The sequence below is a fragment of the Typopeltis vanoorti genome, chromosome 13, assembly GCF_054136105.1.
Source record: "Typopeltis vanoorti isolate ZY-2024b chromosome 13, IOZ_Tvanoo_1.0, whole genome shotgun sequence".
NCBI lineage: Eukaryota > Metazoa > Arthropoda > Arachnida > Uropygi > Thelyphonidae > Typopeltis > Typopeltis vanoorti.
The window spans coordinates 37,418,138-37,437,976 of NC_143561.1; the positions used below are offsets into that span (position 1 = coordinate 37,418,138).

The 19,839-nt window shown below is 32.2% G+C and overlaps 1 protein-coding gene across 11 annotated transcripts in view; it reads left to right on the forward strand.

Moving 5' to 3' along the window:
• LOC150100053 (MAGUK scaffold protein DLG1-like) overlaps positions 1 to 19,291 on the forward strand; it is a 741,341-nt gene extending 722,050 nt beyond the window's left edge. For 10 of the 11 annotated variants that reach the window (XM_090402768.1, XM_090402765.1, XM_090402770.1 and 7 more), the window contains 3 exons: positions 11,659 to 11,771; positions 14,230 to 14,321; positions 18,079 to 19,291. In XM_090402768.1, coding sequence (XP_090258894.1) covers positions 11,659 to 11,771; positions 14,230 to 14,321; positions 18,079 to 18,185 — 312 coding nt within the window. In that variant the 3' untranslated portion in view covers positions 18,186 to 19,291. The remainder of the gene's footprint in view (positions 1 to 11,658; positions 11,772 to 14,229; positions 14,322 to 18,078) is intronic. The other variant, XR_016549250.1, reaches the window with a different exon arrangement.
• The last annotated feature ends 548 nt before the right edge of the window (positions 19,292 to 19,839 follow it).

Here is a 19,839-nt window from a genome sequence, read left to right on the forward strand (position 1 = left end):
TCCCAATTACTTAATACAAATAAGTAAATTTAGTCTCACTTCCTCCTTAATTAACTTCAATACAATTTATCGACCTAAAATTAACAATAATGCTTGAAACTTTACACTTCTAATACTAAATATCTTTGTTAAAGGAATAGGTGCTGCTAAAGTCCTGAATTCTGCTTTAACGAGTCCGATTTAAATTTTACACACAATTGCTCACCCTGGCTTCACGATATTATACAATAAGATACAAACTCTACTTTACCAGCCTGATGAATTCAATTAGACGATATCGCTTCCTTGTCTTTCGATTCCTCGTTTCCTTGTCTTGGCCAGTCGATAATTCTTCGGACACGTGATTCTTTCTAACCTTATGCTCAGGAGCCATCAGACGGAAATGTGCGTTTGGAGCTACTCGATACCTTGGCGTTCACTGTTCTTCTCATGGAATATTATGCTTGGACAAGCCTGCTTCTTAGCCACATCATCGCTGCCGAACGACACTTATTCGCTCCCGTCACATCGAAGCAACTACCTACAGAAAACCGCAGGGGGACAGCCAACATCAAAACCTGAACGAGTCGAAAAAAATATCACTAAAAAGAAGCCTCGCTAAAACTTTTTTATAGGCTCCGCATCTGTTCTCCCTATTATGTCATTGATTTTGCAGACGCCACCCAAATTTTGCACATCGCACCTTCTCTTCTCATTGCGTCTTTGTGAGGTTAGTTTATACGTGCCTTCGGTTCGTATCGCAATTTTCCCGCAGTCATCTTATTAATTGGATTACGATTGTTTATGCTAAACTTTGACCTTCTTGTTTCAAAGTCGCCTTTACAATACCTTATTTTCTTGTCGTTATTTAAGGACCATTTACAATCTTATTACATAGAAATTTTACATGGAAAGACTATTAATACCATATGTACAAAGATTCAACTATTATCTATTTACAAGTCTTTTATTTTTTTTTTTTTCAGGAAGATTTGCATCTCAGTTAAATCCTGAATGAAACACTGAAAGACAATTTAAGTGTTCATTCCAGATTTAACAGTAGATCAACAGTTATCTCTTGTGATGAACATCTTAATTACATTAAATGTCATGAGCTAGAAAAGTCTCAACTAGCAGAATATGCCATCTCCAACAAACATCACATCCTCTGGACAAAGATTAAGGCTCTTCAGAAAAGTTATTTTATATAAAGAAAATTGTGAAACCTTGCTTCACCTACATCTGAAGAGAAATAATGGTCCAAAGCTATCCCTTCTCTGGGAAATAGTTCTTTTCCACACATTACATAGTAAAGTTTATTTTAACAGTTTATCTTTCTTCAATTTATGTAGCTAGGAGTTTAGCATATTTTAGATTGTGCCATTCTGTGTCATGTATGTGTTTTCACTGTTGATTTTTCTAGTTATCTATTTTACTTATTTAATTTTAAAGTCATACTGAAGATGCTTTGGATGTCAGGGCAAAAATTTTATTCTAAATAAAAAATATTTTGCATAAGTTATACCAATTCTTTGACTTCCTTTTCTTCAACCATTTTCTGTCCACTGCTGGATGAAGGTCTTCCCCCAAAGTCCTCCATTCAGTTCTATCTTGAGCTTTTCTGTGTTCCTGCTATCTCTTTAATCTCATCCTCTCACTGTTTCTTTGGTCTTCCTGTAACTCTTTCTCTCTCTCTGGGATACCATTCAGATATCAACTTTGTCCATTTTTGATTGCTACTTCTTGCAATATGACCTGCTCATTGCCATTTGGATGTTTTAATGGCTGACATAATATCTCTGACCCAAGTATTGCTCTTTCTATCTATAATGATCTTTCCATTTTCCTCTGGGTAATCCTCAACTTGGTCAAGTTTTTAGTCATAGTCCACTTTTCACTTCCACATGTCATGACCAGAAGTATACAACTGTTGAATATTTTTCTTTTAAGACAGACAGGGATGTTTCATTTGAGTGCTTCACAATAATTTACAAATTATCCAACCAAGATGAATTCTACATATAATTTCTTCACAACTTCCCTCTCCTGTGATATTTTGTTTGAGATAAACACAGGAGGTTACCATATCAGTTTCGTGGTGTTCCATTCATATTGGCTTTTTGGTTATCTATTTATTACACATTATTTTTGTTTTCGCTTTGTTTATATTTAATGCTTCCTGCATTCAATTCATTGATCATTTGTTAAATCTCTTCTGCAGAGTTTCCTAAAAGAACAATGTCATCAACAAATCATAGATGATTTAGTTCTTTCCCATTTACTATAATTCCTCTATTTTTCCAATCCAGATTTTTTAATTCTTCTAGGGCTGCTATAAATAATTTAGGTGAAATGTCATCTCCTTGTTTAACTCCTATTTCTATAGCAAATTTCATATTGTTCCTGATTTTATAGATGCAGTTGAATTTTTATATGCACGATATTTATTTTTTTTTCCATTCCTTTATTTTTTAGGGCTTCTGAAATAGCTAACATTGAGATTGAATCAGATGTCTTTTCAAAATCACTAAATGCCAGGTCTTATTACATGAAACCTGTTTGTTCTGGAGGAAATCTCTTGTTATTCTTGAATACTTAACTGTGATGAAAATATGATGTGGAATTTTAATAATGTAAGACTATAATGCTCAAGTGACTTAAACATTAAAGATTTGTTAATAGGGAAATAATTAATATTATTATTCAGGATTTCCTGCAAGTTTGTTGCTTTAAAAATGCACAAAGTTTTTGTTAGTGTTTTATAAGAAAGACACTAACAAAAAACATTAATATAAAATAAGATTATTATGATTTACGTATAAGAAATTTAGATGAATAAAGAATTAATAATTACTTAGAAAAAAAAATACAAGAACATGCAAACACAGAGAAAGAATGGAATGGAATGAAAGAAATCAGTACACTAGCAGTATATATAAGTTTAAGAATATAAATTAATTAAACATGGAAAAATGAAATAAAAACAATAATTTTTAAACTCAAGTTTGAAAACTAACCTAGAAATTGCACAAAAAAGTGATAGCTAAAAGAGAAACTGGAAAAAAAAAAAATCAGAATCAGAATGTTGACATGAGAAGAGAGTGATATAGGAGATGAAGGAATTTTTGGCTTAGGAGGGTCATGAAGAATAGAGAGAGACTTTTCATCACAAAAGTGGTGATATTTGTGAATAAATTTGCTCTGATATTCCATTTAGAGATTATCCAACTTAAAATCATTATTGAATGGGCAAAAAAAAAATGACAATTGATAAGAAGAATAGGTGCCCTCCTGTGTTATAATTGGTAATAGTCTTTGGTAAGCTATATACATGAAAATAACATATCCTCACAAATTGTGGCTTCGGCAGTCCACCCCAAGCTTGTGCCACTAACTTTTTCAAGATATTTCAGATTTTACTAGTTGACTGAAAGTGTTATTGTTGGGATTGGTTCAGTAACTGTTTAACAAATATGCAGAATACTAATTTTAAAGACTTATAACCTTGATGAGAAGAAATACTGAAATTCTCCATGATGCACAAGGTACTCTTTATGGCATTTACTCATGCACCTAATTTAATATTCTATCATGCTATGGTATAGTAATCTAATCATACAATGATAAACTCACAAAAATATCCAGTGACCCTGACTATCTTTACACAGAGGCAACTGAAATGGTAATTCCTGTAAATCATGTGCACGTGCATTTTGGTCTGCTTAGCAATTTGATAAATCATTTTCCTAGTTACAGAGAGAAAAAAAAAAAAAAGATTCACAATTCACCTTCCCTTTTATGTATTTGTACAGAAAGTCATTCAAAGCTTTGGAGGTTGATAGTTTATCTAGGATAAACAGTGGAATAGCATTTCCTCTTGAAGTGATTGTTTTTATCACCAGGAGTTGTTGATCCTTTTTTGTTATTTGAACCATAGCAGAGATGACAACCTCACTCATTAACCTAGCAAACCATAGAACATATTTGGTTAAATTATGTATCACAGTCTGTGATTGAATCATGAAAACATTTTTGAGTGAATTGCAGTTTCAAAGGAAATAAGAAATATTATTGCTATTTTTTTCCTCTTCCAAAAATAAATAAATAAATAAATAGTCTTTCACTATAGTAAACGTCACTGCAACAAAGCTCCATAGGTATGATGCTATGCAAAAAATAAATTTGCTATAACAAACTATTCCTGTGGTCTCTATAAGTTAGCAAGAGTCAACTGAAATATTTTTATAGTTCAGCATGTGAATGAATGAGGTGGTTTTTATGTATATTCTTTATAAAATCAAGCCATGATCATCACTTACAGTGTGTATTTATAGCTTTCATCAGTAGCGGGAGAGCCAAAATAGCAACCTTTATTGTAAAATAAGTAAATTTTGTAAAGAAAAAGACCTGTCTTTTATCATTGCCTTTCATGAAAGAAAAAAAAGAAAGAAAAATAAAAAAATCTTATCATCATTAGATTAAAATCCATTTAAGAAATGGTATAGAGCAGAAAAATTAAGCTTCTATTCACTAGAGAGCTAGGAAAGAAATCAGAGAGCGTGAGAGAGAAAGAAAGAAAGAACAGAAGTATTACTAATCAGTCTTTTTTTTTTTTTGTGTGTATGGGGGGGGGGGGTTAGTTATGAATTGATATATGAGGAAATAAAAGTATAAGATAGAATTGATTATTATAAAACAGATACTGAAAACAATATCATTGGCACTAGAGGATTACTCAAGGTTTTTGTGATCTGTTGCTGATAAAAGATTAGGAGAAGCACACTGCATGTAAAAGAAAGAAGAAATAAATCAAAGGTTATAAATCATTTATACTCTATACTCCATAATAGATGTAGTAGCAGAAAGAAAAAAGAAAGTTTGGGGGGGGGGAATAAAAGAAAGCAAAAGATCCCTAATCTGGATTCAAAATATGGTTATATATGGCTTCTGATAAACAAAATGGTTGCAGCATTACACTATGCAGTGTCACATTGTAATCATCTAAATTTTTACTTCCTTAGAGAGTCTAGGTGGCATTCTTCCAAACAGGAAGATTTTTACAACAGAGGTGCTTACATTTTCACTAGCACTTATTTGGTGGAAAATAATCGACATCAGTGAAATGGTGGAGTTGGTAGAGAAAGCTTATATATCAGGCCACGTCCTGTTTTCAATAAACACGAACAACGAAAGCCACCAACATGAAGTAAATTGGACAACAACTTCAAACCTACACATTTGCTACGATGAGACATTGTCGAGTCAAAAGAAATCACCTTGGACCCTCTTCATATGAACAATAATCTCAGCTATAATTTGCCTGACTTTCAGCTCTACTATCAGATACTGGAGATCGTGTGGTTCCACACATGCACAAATGTACAACAATAGAACTTTAACATAGACTATAGCTCAAGTTCATAATAACTGTAATTTACAGTCGAATATTATAGCTTTAGTGTCTCAATGTTTTTTTCAGTGTCTTTTAATAGTTTTCTGTGTTCTTAACGCCTGATGAAGTCAATCCCGAAGAAACATGTTGCGTTTTCAAATAAATCTCAATTTGTTATAATTCTCGGATTTTTAGCAGTTTATATTAAAATGAACATATCCAACCTCCGAGTTAATAGTAGTAGTCATATATATATATATATATATAGTAGAATGTAAACTTTGCCTGTATACATGAATATACAGTATATAAAACCATTCATATGGCTAAAACTAGAAAAAAGGATAATGTCTACTTATTTGTGATTATAATTATATGGGACTTCTTTAGATATCAAACAACATGAGACAACAGTGCTGTAGGATTTCAGATTTATCCTATAAAACCTGCTTTCCTTCAATTAAGGCCCCAATTGATTAGTTGAAGATAATGTTATGTGGCAGAGCTGTGATCTCTTGTCCAGTATCTTAATTCTCTAGTATATGTTTGATGCATTGTCCATAATAAATTTAGTTTAATCCTTTATCCAAGTGTGAGCAAACAAAGTTTGCGCCTGAAAGTATTTTCAGGACTGGGTTAAGGTGGTACAACACCAGGGCAACTTGTTGCAAAGGTGGAGCAAGATACCAACACTCCTACCTCAGTATCTCCTATAATGCAAAACACATCTCCTTGCGGATATGTCTAATGTTATGCATTAAGGGAAGGGCCACTACCCAGACTAGTTTCGACCTTTATTGAGGTCTCTTCAGTGGGAGCCAGGCCCAAAGTGGAGATATCAGGCAGAAGCATTAGCAGGTCATCTCTACCTATAGGAATTGCCAATTGTTGTGCCACCCTTTTTTAATAATTTACTCTGGATTTAGAGAAAGATGTTGAAAGTTTTGTCCGTAGCATTGTCCTGTGTGAATGTGTGAAAGCATTGTCCATAGATTTCTCTCTCTGTAGTATCGGATTTCTAAAACCACATGCAATAAACTCCTGGATATTTCAGAGGATTTTGTCTTGCTTTGGTGGATAAAGGAGTGATTTTGTTTTAATAAAAGAAGTAAACACTGTTTTAATTTTATATTCCTTAATGCTTTGAGTAGTTTTACTGAAATAGAGCCAGTAATAGGGAAGAGAAACAAAATTTTTGACTTCCTCACTTCCAGGGTTGTGCTGATCCTGTTGACTTCCATGGAGGTTTTTTTTTTTTTTTTTTTTTTTTTTGTGCTCTTTTCATAGCGATTTTGTAGAAAGGTGTTTGGTTATATATATGCTTCAGGTTTACTGCATCTGCTTTTTACTTCATATAATGGCAGAATTGTTTAATTTTTTTGCTATAATAATAGTTCATATGAATTGTATTTCCACTAATCTTTACTATATAGAGTTCAACATAGAACTAAATGTAGAGAACAAGCTGGGGCTTCTAATCTTTCCAATCCTCATCTTTTCATAGTACATCCCATTAGTATGATGATACAAGATGAAATATCATGCCTGCTGAGAAGTCACCCAGTTAAACAATGCCCTTTGGTGTTCTTTAGGGAAACAGAGTAAGCAGCAAAATGTAAGCTACTGGAACAAACTCAAACTATTCGCATTAGCAGAATTCAACATTATTGCCATTACTGAAACAAAGAAGACAAAAATAGGTGAAACTATTCTAAATAACAACTACAAGATGTTATATTCAAGCAATAATGATCAGGGAAAGAAGGTGCAGCTTTCAGATAGTGTGTTTTTTGGAAAGTGATACATTTGTGCCTGTTGGCCCACATAAGATTCTGCTAAAAAAGAAGTAGGGGAATTTTATGAGTCTTTAGAGGAAGTAGCAGACATAAAGAAAAAGATCTAAACAGCAGAGTAAGTAGTGAATATCATATAACAATGAGTTGGAAAACTTTGGAGAAAAGAGGAAAGCTAATACAGTAAAACCTCGATATAACAGACTAATTCGGGCGAGGGGGGGGTGTCAGTTATATAATAAAGTAGATTTTCCGAATGCGTATGTTAAAAAAATTGACAAATTAGCTAACTGACATGTTTTTACTTATGTAGAAACTTTTATGTAATTAAAATTAAGTACTGTATCTTATGAAAAGTTTAATTTCACAGAAAAGTTTTCTATATGTATTATTGCTTATAACCTCACCGTGGTTTTGAGACTCTAAAAAAACAAGTTTGTGATCTATATCGAAATAAATAAACAAACAAACATTTTTCCGAAAATAAGCTTTAATAACAGGAAATTAACAACAAAAAATAACCTGATAATTTAATTATAAGCAAATCTTGGTTAAAAGGATTTTAAAATTAACAGGGTGTTAATTTTCACGTGACATATGGACCGGAAATTTTGTCCGTTAAATCGAGGGTTTACTGTAATAAGACCTCGTATTTCTGTTTAGGACATGGACTGATCATCACTAACACCATGCTCCAACATCAAGAAGTAAACAGATTTACATAGAGCGAAGATACAAGGAATAAGAAAAAGTTTAATTGATAATGTTCTTGTTGATAGCGATATCTTTAAAAAGAATAAAAGTGGAATAGCCTTCAAAACTGTAGACTCAAATACAAATAACATTTGATCCTGTTATGAATGAAATATTATTGAAGTAAAAAAAAAAGAGTTTATGTTGCTATCACCCATGAAAGGATTTTTGTAAACCTATATAGCGCATTCCTACTGTAGGTGGGCTAAGAATTTTTTTTTCCATTTTTATTTTTAAATTTAAAAATTCCAATTAACAGTATTGAAAAATTAAAATGTTTTACTTGTTTTATATGGTCTCCATTCAGGATACAACTGATATTTTCAGTGTTATTTACATGCCAAATTGTTATAGCAGTTATTCAGTTTAATTATGGAATCCTAAACAAATCCAGACTTGTTCTGGATTTCTATAAAACATCATCTTTATGCACATGATGTTTTAGGGTAAAACATCATCTGCATAAAGTAAAGAGCCAAGATTAACATCACCAATTCTGATATTAGTTTTAATACCATATTCCCTCATAAATTGATCAATATAAATGATGAATAACAGGAGATAGTGTACACCATTATGGCGCATGGTAGTGTACACAATACAGCAACTTATGTAAAACTTGACTGTAGGCTACATACTGCTTGATATAACGTCCTGTTTATACTATATTGTATTTTTTATCAGTAGGTAAAAAATAAATATGGCTACTTGTCATCTGTATATTTCTGTGATTTCTCAACTATTTGCCTTAAAGTAAAAATCTAATACTGACAATGTCTATTTGGCCTAAACCAAGCTTGTTCTTCTCTAAGTTTCTTTTTCTCAAGTAGGCATGTATAAATTTTACCCTAATTTTTGCATTGTTTTATTTCTCCTTTTTTCTATGAATGGTTACTCTGATAGCTCTACTCCAATGTATTGTAGATAGTGCCTTCTATAATTCCATATTTGAGCATACCTGATCAGATATCATCTACTGCAGCTGTCTTTCTACATTTCAAGTTTTTGATGACTCTTTCTACCTCAGTTATTGATATGTAGTCCTGATTGCATTCCTATTGAATATTTTCTACCACTGTTCTCTCAATGCTTGTTCCATTTAACAGCCTTTCAAAGTAATTACTCCAGACATCCAGAATATCTTGATCTTCAGTTTTTTTTGCCACCTTTGTGAACTCTTGATTCCTTCTACTCTTTCCTCCATTTCTAAGCTTATTCAAGAGCCTCCAGAGCATTTTGCCACCTTTCTGATGTTTATCTTCTATATTCTTCTTACCAGTCTTCCCATGATTTTTGTTTAGCTACTTTTACACAAAGTTTTGCTTTCCTGCATTTTTCTCGGTATTCTCTCAGAGCACATGCTGACTTGCTAGGAACTTTAAATGTGCTTTTTTTTTTCTTTTCTGTGAACTGCTCAAGTCCATCATGGAGTTTTGATATCTCTATCCTTGCAGAACAATTTGCTATGTATCTCTCTCTCTAGCACTGAATCAATCAATTTTTTTTTTCAGAGCCTGCCAGTTAGTCTCTGAAGCTTGATAATATATTTGAACCAGACTGATTTGGCCAAGAGGCCAGTATATTCACTCTCCAACCAACAGGCTGCAGGTTTGAATTCTGCCTTGGCATGGATGCTTGTGATTGTCTTTAGGTGGGAGATGAATTTCATTGTCTGGTGTGAAACACTGTCCCAGTTATTGGAAGCCTGAAGTGGCTTGAAAAAGTTCCATGTTTGGTATAGATTTAGAGCAGGGTTTCTGGAAGTACTTAAAATTTACAGTACTTTTTAAATTTCAGTTAATTATTAATTTTTTAGTACTACTGATAATTGACTAATCCTGTTAAGGATTAAGCCATCTAATGTGAATATTTTCCCCCTTCTGATATATATATATATATATATATAAAACACATCATATAAAAGTAAATTATATTAAAAATGTAATCATCCTTCTACTCACTCACACACACATCCAAAACCTTAAAGCTGGGTCAAGTAAGTTGTGACATTAGTTTACGTGTCTACAGAGACAGAGTTAAGATATTGAGCAAATGAATTTAACATGCGCAAAATTGTCAACAGATCGATTACTTTGGTTTGTAAACTTCAATTTACATGCTTCTCAGTGCGATTCCTGAATAAAGTGAATTTGTAGAAGTTCTAAGAGAAACAGACTAGCAGTAGCAGTAAATGTTCTTGCACACAATCACACACAAAACAAATGATAACTCATACCTGTATCCTCAATTATAATTTACTGAAGCATATTCAGTTTCTATTTAGGACAGGTATCAAAAAACATTAATAATTTATTTCATAATGCTTCAACTACCCAGTGATGAATAACTCTCCAGAACATAGCTGTTTTGAAACATTACTCTGCTTTTACTTGATAGCTGTCGGTTCTGTAAACACGGTGTAGTTTTTCTTTCCATTCTTCAATCACAAAGAATTTACAATAAAGATATATTTTCTCAGTAGGAACTTAAATAAGGGATCTGCAGAAATTCGCCATTCATTCATTACATTTATTTTCTTTATATTTCTTAAAGGGAATGATTTACAACACTCCCTTTCATTCTCCTATATCCATTCTTTTTTTTACATTGTACCTTGCTTTTCTGTTTTTTTTCTTTTGTCCATCATCTGTTCACTTCACATCACAACAGCAAAGAGAAGTTCAGTAATGGAGGACTAGATATGCTTATTATGGTGCAATCAAGTTGAAGTTTCTTTTCAATTTGATGTCTATTTCACATAATGGTTTAAAAACTCTGCAGGTATTTTAATTCTAACAATGTTGGAAGGTACATACATCTTGCCAATTCTTCGTGTTGCTGCCAAAATGGAAAACTGTTTCTGTCAGTCACTTTAACCACGAGGCATGGTAAGGCTTAATATTAATAGCCTTGCTAGTCCTCTGCTAACAGCAAAACACTGCTGGTATATTCTTTTTGCAACAGAATATTGTTTGACAAGCATAATTTTATTAACATAACAATATTTATATACATCTTTTATTCCAATTTTTAATTAATCAACAAACACCTTCCATAAACAAAAGTATTAAGATATTTAAATGTCTTTACAGCATGTTTTACAACAACTTGGCTTGTATTGCTTTCTTACTGAGCACTACTGCAAAACAAAAGACAGTCTCCCATTTTGCAGTAGTGTTCCAAAGATGTAGTTAGCTACTAATGAAATCACAGGAATTTATCATGAAATTATGTTTATATATACTTGGTTCCATTGAAAGTAAGAGATGTTTAATAAGCAGTTCATCTCTATTGTGTAATGTGTAAAATTAAACATGCAACATATTTATTAATTCTGTATTAACACTTTAGTTGTTTTATTAGCTAACATCAGTTGCGTTAGATTTAAATCTGCATTTTATAGTATATCTTCTGAAGAAGTTAGATGTATCAACCAAAATTGAGAATTCAGTAGCTTATTTATTTATTTATTGAATTTTCAATCAGTTACATGGAATTCAAGTTAAAATTTCCTTTATATCAAACAGAATTAGTGATTATATTTAAACTTATCCAAAATGAAAGTTTGGAACATTGTGCGAATAAACAAAGTATAGTTTAAATAGAAAGAAAATTGTATGTATAGGTATGCAAAATTTCTGGTATTACTTTATTTTCATTTAATGAAATTAAAATTTGTTTTATATGTTATATATGTGTGTGTGTGGGTGTGTGATATTTGTTTACTTTCAAATCTTGCAGCAAGGTAAACACTGTATTCTTGATGTTAGTGGTAATGCCATCAAAAGACTTCAAGTAGCGGGATTATATCCCATTGCTATATTCACCAAGCCAAAATCTGTGGAATTCATTATGTAAGTAAATTTACTTGATATAGTAATATGCACATGTACTGTAAAATTAAAAATAAACATTGGCAATACAATTTAGGAGGCAGTTAAACTTGGTTTCTCAGTTTCATTTTATACAGCCTAATGTACATCAAGTAACTGTTCACTCCTCTGCAACAACCGCAATGCTTCTAAGTATATTCTTATCACCCAGTTCTTCTCTTTCTTTCTCATATTATTCAAACCTACATGTATATTATATAGGACTTTGCATAATTGCTTAGTGTTTACCACAGATCAGCAAAAGTTTTTATTATCAACAGGCATTATGTATCATATATATATATTACTTATCATACTTATATGGAAAGGGTTTCCAAAACTGCTTAACTCTATGTAACTTTCATGTGACATACCTTGGGGTCAAGAATTCTTGTCACAAAATTCACATAGACTTTCACTCGGTAATGACTAACTGTATGCACTTTCTTTCTAAGTACAAAAGAAATGCATAAAATATTATATGCTATAATTACCACACTTTAGTGCTTATGTGACACCTCTTTTTAATTCGACATCTAGTTAATGTTCAGTAAAACATATCAAGAATTATTTAAAAAAAAAAAAAGTCATCGCGGTGGTTTTCTGCACCTTAAAGGGCACAAAAGATAAAAATTAATTTTAAAATATAGAGCATTATTTAAACTAAACTGATCAGTGAGATTTAGATGTACATGTATTTCCAATAAATAGTTTTTTATTTATTTATTGCAAATACACTGCATATACAACAACAAGGCATGACAGTAATTTTAAATAAATACAATGTTTCATTTAATTATAATTATATTATATAAATATTAATATAAAATTGCTAAGGTTAGGATTTTGTATGTAAGAAGAGTAATAAAAAAAACAGTTTTTGTTTAGAGATGTTTATTATGAAGGTGTGAAGGAAGTTTTACTCTTGAATTTCAGGTTTTAGCTTCTGTTATGAAGCTACATTATAATGAACTAGAAATGCAAGTTATTTTCCATTGAAAATGGTTAAAATGTGAATAGCTGGTTTGCATGCCAGGCTATCGTAATTAAACTTTATATATTCAAAGCTACGCCACTTATTGGAAGTAATGCAACAAAACTTGGCATGTACAGAGAATTGGGGGGGATATGATATATATATATATATATATATATATATATATATATATAAAATAGAGGGATTTTACCACCAGAAGCAAAGTGATGCTGTTGTCAATGTATGATCAGTCCATAAACTGATATGGTCTTTACTGTTCACCATAATGTGCTCCATATCTGTTTTCAGTGGTATAATGCATTGGTTAGGCATGCTGCTTTAAAATCTGCAAGGTATGTGAATGTTTTCAAAATACACTGTGTCTTCAGGTAATCTTGTAGCCAAAAGCCACAGGAATGAGATTGGGTTGCTAGCCTCTGTCCCAGTGCCACTGTCAGTAGAAAAACAAGTTAGTGTCTGCAAGATAAATATTTTAGGGAGCAAAACTAATAATGAAGGTGACTGTGAAGCCACATCATACAGTGACATTTGGCTAGTATAGGGGATGCCTTAGGTTTTCTGTCTGGCTCAGCTTAGGCAGTGTTTAGCTGTGGGTTTCACACTTTGTAAGTAAAAGAGGCTTCCTTCGTCAACAACAGTAGTAGTAGCAGTAGTCTATTTCTATTTTTGCCAGATAGGAAGAACTGCAAGATCTATTCTATATATCTTGCAGTTGTTGTTGTATGAGGTGTATAAATAACAGAACTTTACATTGACAACCCCCCCACACACACACACACTGCTGTGTCAGTCCTTCATACTGCATTGGCTAGACTGGCTTTCTTTCTCTCCCACCCACCCCTCCTGGCTAAACTTTTAAAGCATTGTGTTTGTTTCCTCAAACTTCGCTATCATATTCTGGATAACAACATAGTTCCAACAATAATTTCAATAATCAATTCCTAAACACTGTCATCCTTATAGTATAGCCTCACGGTTAATGCATGCTGTAATAAGGTGGGAAACTTTTCTTCCCTTGGTGGTGGAATGGAATACCTTGTCTTTTCTGCATGGCAAGCTCTGTTGCATTACAAAGCAGATTTTTTGTAAATTTTTCTCATACTAAAAGTTCACTAGAAAGTAAACATTATAAATAAATGCAATTCGTAGCTGTATGCCTCAGTAGCAAATCTGCAGTGATTTATTATTATTATTAAATAACTGCAAGTATTACGTCAAAAATCAGGTTCTTGATTAATTTGCAGTGCAGGTAACATGATATTTGCATGTCAAAAATTACAGCAATCATAATTCTATGTTTACTTTTAAAATGAAATTTCAATTAGATTGTGGCTAAGTAATTCTACGTGTTTTTATATTACCATTTTAACCACAAAGCTACATCTGACAAATATGATATAGTTTATATATTTTTTAGTCTAACTTTTTTTTTTTTTTAAATAGGGAAATAAATAAGCGGATCACAGAAGATCAAGCAAGAAGGACCTATGAACGTGCCCTCAAATTAGAACAAGAGTTTGCTGAATATTTCACAGGTAATATTTATAAGTATTTCTATACTACAGCAATTGCAGTTGCTGAACAGGGAATTAAAAAAAATAATAAAAAATGCAGTCAGAAAGCTGTATGCAATAATTAATTCTAAATTTTAGAATTAGGATTTTTTTGGGTACACTTTTGGCATAGCTGGAGATGATCAGGAAGACTGACCAGTTCCGATCCAGTAGCAGATGCTTGGAAATTCTGTTCCTTTTTTCGTTCAAGGTTGAGTTCACAGATCTTAAAGCAAGTGGTAAGACTTTTCCTATCCTCTAGGAATGAACCGAGTTTTCACATTGTAGTCATAAAAGCAAAGCTTCATTGTTTTAGTTGTCCAAGTGGTAACCAAATCAACCACAATCATTAAAAATAACTTTTTTATGCAATAGGTTTTAACCAAAATATAAAATGACATCTCTGTAGAACATGTGAAAATTATTTAACATTTGCACTTAGGTTGGAAAGACCTGTTTAAATGTCATTAGGATGCAATTGACCATTATTAATGCTTTTCAGCTGAAAACAAGTTAACCATTCTCATATGAAGATGGTAGGGTTTTTTCTCACGAAAATTTAGATTTTTCACTTTGCAAAACAGGCAGGCTGGTTGAAGAATACATTACAGTTAACAAACATAATAAGAGGTGCTACCCAAAAGTTCAGGAAATTTGACCATAAAAATAAATAAAATGAAATCTTAGTTTCCACCATCTCCTTTAAAGCAGTTCCTTTGGGTATGCAACACTCCCATTGGTTTTTCCATGATTCCTCAAGTGTTGAGCACCTCCTGCAATTCTGCCCAGATTTCCTTAATTGTGTCAAAATGATGCTCTTTCATCCAGAATTTCATCTTGGGGAAGAAAAAGTTGTAGGGAGCAAGGTCAGACAAATAGAGGGGATGAGGAATGACATGTTGTGTTTCTGAAAGGCAGAAAATATCAGACAAGAGGGCACATTGTCGTGGTCCATACGACAGTCCTATGATTTCACAAATCCTGGATAGTTTGCCTACAATCTGCAAGGATGCCTTGGTCAAGTCATCCTCAAACCATTTATTTGTACCACAAAAAAAATTTTCTTTGGCTCATAGCATTATATCACCAAACTTTTCCTTATGCATTCAGTGGATTTCTGCAGCAGTTTTTTTTTTGAGGTTGAAGCAAAATTTGATGCATATTTTGTACTCCTTAAAATGCCACATTACAAAAAAAAAAAAAAAAACATGTAAACCAAGAATGCTGGTTGTTGGCATACTGATTCACAAAGATTACTGCTCATCCCTTATATCGACAGAAGATTTGCAGAAGAAACAGTGCATACAACAGGTATGCATGTGCTATTCAAATTCTCAAAATTTTTGAGTAGCATCTTATATACTGGCTTCATAGCTTTTGTTTTGGCTGTAATTCCAATCTAACCCAAAAATAATTCATAAGTAATTATACTCAACTTCAGTAGTGTGTTAAAAATAATGAAATTTGTCAAGAGTGCATTATTAGCCAACATCTGAATCCTCCCCCCCTCCAAAAAAAAAAAAAACTTGCAAAAGACATTCAACTTCATCCTTCATAGTTATTAATGAAGATGTGCAGAAAATTTATGAGATTTTCATTTGTTCTTACATTTAAAGAGTATGTAAGAAACTTTTAAAAGAAATCAAAGTTGAGCATGAAGAAAGCTGCAGAGCTTTCTTCCTGAAAAAAAATTTAAAAAAATGCCTTCTAATATTAAATAACCAATGTCCATGCAGACAACCTCTCTGGCTGAATCTCCAAGATTTGGTTCCTGTTTTCAAACTCATTTTCTTCTTGAATAATATTTGTGGATTTTAGTCTACAATTCACATCTCAAAGCTGCTCAACTTTGATTTCTTTTAAAAGTTTCTTACATACTCTTTAAATGTAAGAACAAATAAAAATATATTTACTTGTACTGGTAAAGTTAATAGATTCAAATCTAAAATCCAGCTTTATAAAAATGAATTTAATAATGGTTTACTTTCAGTGTTTAGTATGTTTTAATTCTAATCCTAATGAATTAGAATTAAAACACTGCAGGGCAACATTTAAGCATACTTGAGGAGAAGCTTGGTTTTTATTTTGACTAAACTGATACAAAAAAGTTCAGTTGGATTTGAAAACTGTTTGCATTCACCATCAGAAAATATTTCATACTTTTATCTTTCACTGAAAGAAAAGGAAGAGCTCCTAGATTTGAGGAATGATCGAACCCTTGAGTTCAGTTTAAAGACATTCGCTTATTTGAATTCTGTTTGACTGCAAAAGTAAAGTTTGTGTATTCGAGAAACAGCAGTTAAGAATAGTATGTTTTAATTCTAATCCTAATGAATTAGAATTAAAACACTGCAGGGCAACATTTAAGCATACTTGAGGAGAAGCTTGGTTTTTATTTTGACTAAACTGATACAAAAAAGTTCAGTTGGATTTGAAAACTGTTTGCATTCACCATCAGAAAATATTTCATACTTTTATCTTTCACTGAAAGAAAAGGAAGAGCTCCTAGATTTGAGGAATGATCGAACCCTTGAGTTCAGTTTAAAGACATTCGCTTATTTGAATTCTGTTTGACTGCAAAAGTAAAGTTTGTGTATTCGAGAAACAGCAGTTAAGAATATTCTACCATTTGCTACAACTCATCAATATAAACAATCTTTCTTGTTGATAGTCATGATCAGGAATTACATGTAGTTGTTTCAAGCATTGACCGAGATTTTCAAAAGATGTGTTTCAGGGAAACAAGCACAAGTCTCTTATTGAACAAATTAATTATTAATTTTTCAACAACAGTACAATAATATATATGTACAATTTAAATTACTTTTTTTCTTTCCTTTCTAAGTTCTAAAAAAAATTCTCACAGTGGGCATTAGTATCTAACTTTTATATCATTTATTACGGCCCATGCCTGTCGAGATGTGAATTGCATCTGTATTCTGTACTGGTTGTTATACTATTATGAGGAATCTCATTCTGGTTTTTCAAAATTCATTTGGAGTTCCATGCAAAATATGTGAAGTTATTGGTACACAAAAATGATTCTTTAGTGTGCTGTGATGCAAAACAAGTTAAATACTGCCCTATTTAATATATTTATTAAATACAAATATTTATATACATTAATATTCAGATTAACATAAAAGCAAATGCTTATTGAACATAGCACATGAATCTCACATAACACCACTACGCAGTATGCATTCCTATAGGAGCTAGACAATTTCCTGATGTTTCCCATCTCTGAATTCAAAGGTTCAGAGATTTTATACATGGAGTATGTTTCAATGATTTTTTTCTTAACTTCAAATATTGTCTTATATGGCGATATATATATATATATATATATATATATATATATATATATATATATATATATATATATTGTGTTATATACTGTTTTGCATAATTTAATTCTTATTTATTATTATTATGTGACACCTCCGGACTCATTGGGGGAGGGCAACTCTGTCTCCACCACTGCACTCAATCTACCATCACCATCTACTGCCCACTACCACTACTAGTATTTTCACAGACAAACACCCATGCCCACAGCAGGATTCGAACCCACAGCCTTTTGGCTGGAGAGTGGATACACTAACCACTCAGCCAACCAGGCTGGCAGAACCTATTTTGAACTAATTTAGTTTTTATCAATTACATAAATTAAAATATGAAAATTTCTTAGAGTAGATTTATTAATTTTTTTTAATGATTTATTTTTTATTTTTTTAAGCAATTGTGCAAGGAGATACAATGGAGGAAATCTATGCAAAAGTCAAAGTTATTATCTGCAATCAAGCTGGACCAACCATTTGGATACCGGCTAAGGAAAAGCTGTGAACTGCTATTTAAACGTACCTGTTTGAAGAAACATCACTCCATACCCTACAGAGTTAAGTTTCCCCAAAAAACAAACTCCTGTCAGTCTATTGATCTCATTGTTGGTGAAAAGTGAATTAAAAACAGTTGGATTTGGAAGTTCCTGTGTACATAATGGAAAGAATACATCCTTAAATTGCTACTAGACTAAAGTGGAGGATGCTAATCAAGAAAAAGTATGGCTGTAGCCATTAAAGAAAGTTAGTGTTGTGGAAGGCAGCCTAGATCGTACAGACCTCTTGTTAAAGTTGAAGAATCAGCATGTAGGGGTAGGGGTTTTTCAACTGCATTCCTTCTTAGATTGTGTTCGTTATATACCTCTTCCCCACTGCTGTTTGGTCACGTGCCCCTAGTATCCCATAATTTTTTCTCCAACCGTATATTGTCTTCTTATAGCTTGATAGTTTAGGAACTCTTTTGCAAATTAGTGTGATCAGCATACACTGACAAAAAATTGAATTCCTTAAGTTTTTATATTTGTCAAGATTTTTGCTCTCCTAATCACAAAGTTTGTAAATTAAAATGATCAGAATTGTGTAATTATGTTCTTATTAAGTGTCATGCTTTCATGTTACTACTTTTAAAGATGTACATTGGTATAATTAGAAGACATTTCTTTATTTCTCTGTTCATTAATTTTATAACCAAACTGCTTGCTTCTACATTTCCATTTTTGCTACACTGTTGTTAAATGTGTGTGTGCATGTGCATTTGTCTGCATGCACGCCATTTAGATGGTGGAAAAAATGGAATGTTCTGTACTACTTTAACTAGCAGTAATGGGTTTTACTAATGGAATACTTTGACCTGTGAGGCATGATGTGGCCTGTATAAAGTATTATGTGAACTAAAAACTGGCATCTTCATTGTCATTACCGTCATCATCATCATCGTTATCATCTCCTGTCATCCAAATGAGGACTGTGTTTTATGATAAACTACTGGTGTCTCTTGTGAGATCTGACTCTGGCGACAGTAATATTTGGGGCTGTTTGTTACTCATCGCCACTTTAAACTGCTTTTTTGCTGTAATAACATCTGTAATAAAATTCACTAGCTAAAACCTTGTTTTGTGCTTCTTTTTTTTTATTGACCGATAATTATAGACTAACATCAAAAAAAATTAAATTAACTAAATTAATTATTAAAGAAGGAAGTATGACATTTATTTGTTATAAACTGCAACTTGGATAAATTCATATGTTTGTTAGCCAATGTTAATCGCAGCTAATTAGTTTGTCATTAAAAATATTTGTGATAATTCATCTGGGGGAAAAAAGTTTGTTGTATCATGCATCAGAAATTATAAAAAGTTATATAATTCCTGATATATCTAGGTTGCTTGTATGACTGACATGTTCATTTCTTCTCAGGCTAAGGAAAAGTAATTATCTTAAGAATATACAGTATTTCTGTACATGATAGAGAAAATGTTTACAGCATGATCTCAAGCAAATTGGTAGTGCATATTTCATTTGTAATAGCTTCAGTTCTGGGTGATGAATGCACCCCATTGACCTTTTATGATTGCATGAATGCTACTTGATAATCACAGCTTTTGCACAAACTAAAAATTGAAAAAGTTGCCCCACATCTTAATTAAAAATGGTAATTG